This window comes from Lolium rigidum, chromosome 2 (genome assembly GCF_022539505.1).
Source record: "Lolium rigidum isolate FL_2022 chromosome 2, APGP_CSIRO_Lrig_0.1, whole genome shotgun sequence".
NCBI lineage: Eukaryota > Viridiplantae > Streptophyta > Magnoliopsida > Poales > Poaceae > Lolium > Lolium rigidum.
The window spans coordinates 257,254,399-257,259,675 of NC_061509.1; the positions used below are offsets into that span (position 1 = coordinate 257,254,399).

General features: G+C 42.3%; 1 protein-coding gene across 1 annotated transcript; it reads right to left on the reverse strand.

Annotated features, from left to right (window-relative positions):
* Nucleotides 1-924: 924 nt before the first annotated feature.
* On the reverse strand, nt 925-3,025 carry LOC124688618 (ethylene-responsive transcription factor 1-like). Its single transcript, XM_047222273.1, has 2 exons — nt 2,878-3,025; nt 925-1,661 (listed from the first exon to the last, which is right to left on the reverse strand). The coding sequence occupies exon 2, from the start codon at nt 1,645-1,647 to the stop codon at nt 925-927; it is 723 nt and encodes a 240-aa protein (XP_047078229.1). The 5' UTR covers nt 1,648-1,661; nt 2,878-3,025.
* Between the last annotated feature and the right edge of the window lie 2,252 nt (nt 3,026-5,277).

Genomic DNA, 5,277 nt, shown 5'->3' on the forward strand with positions numbered 1-5,277 from the left:
CGGGACCAAACGTCCTACACCACGAGCCCCCTGACCGCACCACGTGGCGTGGCCTTTGGTCCCGGTGTACATTTGAACAAGGACTAAAGGGTTGAGCCTTTAGTCCCGAACGTCCAGTCCCGGTTGCAAAACCGGGACTGAAGGCCCATACGAACCGGGATTAGAGGCACTTTTTCTACTAGTGGATATAAGAGATCATAACCCCGATGAACACTGAACCATGAGTACAATCCCCTTCAGACTTTGGATCAAACAACCATCAAATGACACTTAACAAAAATAATGCAGTCTTCTTAAGACAAAGCTGATTTTATTGACTTCGCCATCATTCTAAAGTTGTACATTCGAATTCTACTATACACAATGGGGAATCCATAAAAAATCTCGGTTAAGTAATCATATAATATTTTCTTCATCCTGGTATTTTTTGAATTTTTTTAAAATATTTAAATTCGAATTTCCGGAGGTTCAAAAAAGGGCCTCCATGTATCCCGACCAACAAAAATCCATTGAATTAATTTTATCAACTATTAAAATCACAGAATTGAAGAAAAAGAGCAATAAAGAGCACACATTAAAGCATAAAACTGGACACAGATTAACGATGTTCACATTCAGATATGATAGCAACGATATAAAAGACAGACAATGGTTCTTCAACCTTACAAATGGCTGCCATACTGAGACAGTCAAATAGGGAACGGGCCAAATACAAAAGAGACTCAGGATGCAACTTTTCGCATCTAAGCATGGACATAAACATATGCTAGCCAATGGTGAGAATAGGGTGCTTCCCAATCTCCCATAGTCTTATTCCTGAAACACAAAGCAAACAGTTCAGAGTAAAGAAAAGATTTTGTGACTACATTTGAAGGTTAAATTGCCAAGGCTTACCCTTGTCCCTATATATAGGTTCTGAAACCCTCAATAAAATTCGCCAGGGATGAGCATGTCATCGAAGCTCCAAAGGTCCATGTTGCCGAGGAAATCCTGAGGTCCATCAAGATTCAGAAGGCTGTCGATCGGTTCATCCACAAAATCATCCATGAGAATCCTCAGATAAGGTTCTAAATCCCCCAGCCCATCGGTGAGATCATCTGCATTGTTCTGCATAACAGGAGTCACCACTGCGCTGTAGGTGTTGCTCTGGACAAGCGCAGACTCTGGAGTCCTGAGGTCAGAGCAGCCAAAGGAGTTGCTCCCCTGGTCAGAGTACACATTCATGACAGGAGCTTCAACAGGGGCAGCAGAGTTCGTTGCAGGAACAAATGGCACATTATCAGGCTGAGCAGGTGGCTGGTTTGTATGTGCAATGTTGTTGACTGCTGGTACAACGGCAGGTATCTGTACTTCTCTTGACTTGCGTACTTTAAGAGCAGCAGGGCGACACTTCTGAGCAACTATTGGTTCCTCTGGAAAGTTTACCTTGGCCTTGTTGCCACGGATCTTGCGTGCTTCAACATCATAAGCTCTTGCAGCTTCTTCGGCACTGTTGAAAGTACCCAGCCAGACACGGACACCCTTGCGGGGATCTCTGATTTCAGCAGCCCACTTACCCCAGGGGCGCTGGCGGATACCCCTGAATTGGTTCTTCCTCTTCCTTTTCAATGACCCTGTTGCAGGGTCATCAAAACCAGCAGTGGTCATGGTGCTCAAGCCATCTGCAATGCAAGGACAGTGTCACTAAGAGAGCCCGATACCGAAATTTCTTCTTACTGAACTTAGACATGAGAGGCCATAACCCAGATGAACACTGAACCATGAGTACAGTCCCCTTCAGATTTTGGATCAAACACCCATCAAACCACAATTAATAAAAAAATGCAGGGTTATAACCCTCATGCTACTGACTTCGCCATGATTCTGCAGTTGTACATTCAAATAATCTTGGATCGAAATAAAACACGCAATATCGAACTTTAGGCTAATCCAGTATTAACATGGCAATCTTATATGTAAACTAGGAAAAAGAAACGAGAGTAGCTAAAATTTCGATAGAGACCAACGTTTCAACTCTTATGATTTACATCAGTAGTAGAAGCCACCAAGACTTAATAACTTATTCAGAGGCACCAACCCGCAAGACTAAACTACATCAATCAATAGTAGACACGCAGGATCGTGGCAACAAGTTTTACTGAGATCAGATGCATATTCAACTGTTGCAGGATCAATGCTTCAACTTGGGCTGTCATCAAGTATATTAAAAATATACAGGGACATGCAGAAACGAATGAAAATGATCATCTAGTTCCAGCCTAAGCAAACAAGAACACACAACATCTTTTAAAAAAATGCACAAAGACGAATTATAGAATATATTGACTGAAATAAGCTACCCCAGAAGTTGCCTCTGATAGATCAGTGAATTTATCAGATCATTTATGCAGGACAGGACTCGACAATCAACACAATACTCTATTAAGATTGAGAGTTCAACAAAGCTAGAAAATCTTGACGCACATCTACAACCATGGAACAAGGGGGTAATTCCTGCAAACAAGGAAGCGATGAAACAATTCACAAGGCTGAAAGGCCCAAGACCTCGGAGCAAAACTTTTTTTACTGAGATGTTCAACCCTTTTGACTAAACGCTGAGCATGTAAATCAGCATTCTCTTTTTGACTGAACAGTAAAGGATCAACTCTCGAACTCGGAAAAGGTAGAAATCCCCAGATCGACAACCAAAATCGGTTTCCCAGATTGAACAGTATCCTAGCCCTTGTCCCAAATCACTCCATAATACCCCGAAATCCCTAACAGAACAGTAAAACAGGACATCACAACACATGCTTCTCTTCCCAGCAAATCAAACGACAAAACTGACAGCAATCAATTACGGAAACTAAACCACTCCCAGGGACGCGAAGATGATACCTCTGGAGATGGACGGCTTGACGGTGGGCGGCGTGATCTCGACGACCTCGTCGTCGCTATCGTCCTCAGCCCCGAAATCGAAGTCGGAGTCCCTGGAGTCGGCCTCGAACGCCTGGAAGTCGGCCTCGAACTCCTCGAAGTCCTCCTCGTCCAGCTCCAACACCTCCGGGAACCGCGCGAAGAGCCGGCGCGTCCTGGGCTTGTTCTTCTGGGGCCACAGCATCCGCCTCAGCTCTTCGCACTCCGCGACTGCATTGCCGCCGCACATGGCTTCGTCGTCGGGAGCGTCGCCGCCGTAGCAGCAACTTGTGCAGGAGTTTCTAGTGAAGTGGAAGGTAGGGCTCGGGCAGGTTGCTTTATACCCGGTGGCGCGGGTGACGGCGTGAGGTGGCAGGAGCGTAGGTGACGGGACGCGTGGTGGGGCAGTGGCGTCAGCGACACGACGGGTGCGGCGGAAGATACGAGGTTGGTACACATTGCACGTTGGGCCCTTGAGAGAAGTGATTATTTTGGAACTGCCCCCTAAGTAATGAATTTATATCAGTCAGTAGCAAGGCCTCATTAATTAGATCAAGATTGCAGTACAGTGATAATATATATCGCACTAAATGAAATTAGGCCAACAAGAAATTTAACATAGATCTCCTTGTGAGTGAATACCTGTGCATAGTGTAATCTTTTGAGGATTGCCACTGATTGATACCGCAGTGTATTAATTAGCCTATATGTTCAATACAAATTTATATCACACTGCATTTAGATCGTTATTTGAAAATTTTGAAAATGACATTTAAATTTAAAATTTCTGAAAAGAAAATTTAAGATTAAGCAAATGATGTATTCTACTAAACGTGTCAAATCTCAACTAAGAAATACCTTATATTTTAGGTCATGTAAGAACGCAAAAGAAGTAGTGAACAAGTAGGATACTGCAAGAATTCAAACCTCCAAAAATTGCCGGATTTTGTTATTTCTGTGTGGCCTAGGATATAAGGTGTTTCGAGTTGAGACTTTGCACGCTTTGGTAGATTACATCATTGTCAAAATCTAGGACTATTTTAGAGTAATTTAAAAGTTTACATTGTTGTATTTGACTTCCTAAAAACGAGCGACATGTTGCTCTTGCTATATTTGGATTTTATAAAAAGAAATGTTTTTTAAGTGTATATTTCCATTTAGAAATAAATTAGTGAATAGTTCGGCAAAAAATTATCTCGGCATTCTACTGACGAATTTGCATTAAATAGAAGGGGGAGATAGTAAAACGCTTGAAACCAATAACGCCTCTCGTCGATGGCCTGGCTTATCTTGTATGATCTGGTAGCACCATGTGGAGCCAAACTAAGCCCACGGCACACAAGCGCAGGTGATGGAATGTGTGGTGCGGAAGTGGTGTCGGCAAGACGACACTAGTGGGCCTTGCACTTTGGCGAGGTGACGCATGCGGCGGAAGACATGAGGTGGAAATTACAAAGGAGATAAACAACGCTGGCTTTAGAAATTTTCATGTTAGCCCCTTGAGAGAACTAAAAATTTCTAGCATGATCCTTAAGTGAGGAATGAATGGTTGTGTTATGTTTATTTGGATACTGCAAGAATTCAAACCTCCTAAAATTGCCAGATTTTGTTATTTCTATGTGGCCTAGGGTATAAGGTGTTTCGAGTTGAGAATCCACACGGCTTTGGTAGATTACATTATTTTCAAAATCTAGGACTATTTTAGAGTAATTTGAAACTTTAAAATGTTGTATTGGACTTTTAAAAAATGAGCTACATGTAGCTCTTGCTATATTTGCAGTTTCTAAAAAGTTTAGTGTTTTTTAAAGTGGGTATTTACATTTAGAAATAAATTAGTGGTTCAGCATAAAAAATATTATCTTGGCATTCTGTTGACGAATTTTCACTGAATAGAAGGGGGTAGTAAAACGCACGAAACAAATAACGCCTCTCGAGTCGATGGCCTGGCTTATCATGGTATGACCTGGTAGCACCATGTCGAGCCAAACTAAGCCCACGGTGCACAAGCGTACGTAGGTGATGGAATGTGTGGTGCGGAAGTGGTGTCGGCAAGACGACACTAATGGGGCTTGAACTTTAGCGAGGTGACGCATGTGGCAGAAGCCATGAGGTGGAAACTAGAAAAGGAGATAAACGAAGCTGCCTTTGGGATTTTTCACGTTTTCCCCTTAAGAGAAGTGAAAATTTCTAACATGATCCTTAAGTGTTGAATGAATTGTTGTGTTATGTTTCTTTGATAACTACGTCATTTATTAGCTCAAGATGTAATATGATGACCATGAGTTTACAACCTTGTGTCAAGCAATAGGAAAAACAAAATGGAGTGGGTTTTCATGAGGATAAAATTAAAGTGGTGAATCAAGGATTTCCACAGAAACATTA

Excerpts from the sequence above, each read along its gene's own strand:
- LOC124688618 (XM_047222273.1), bottom strand. The coding sequence starts at position 1,647 with ATGACCACTGCTGGTTTTGATGACCCTGCAACAGGGTCATTGAAAAGG.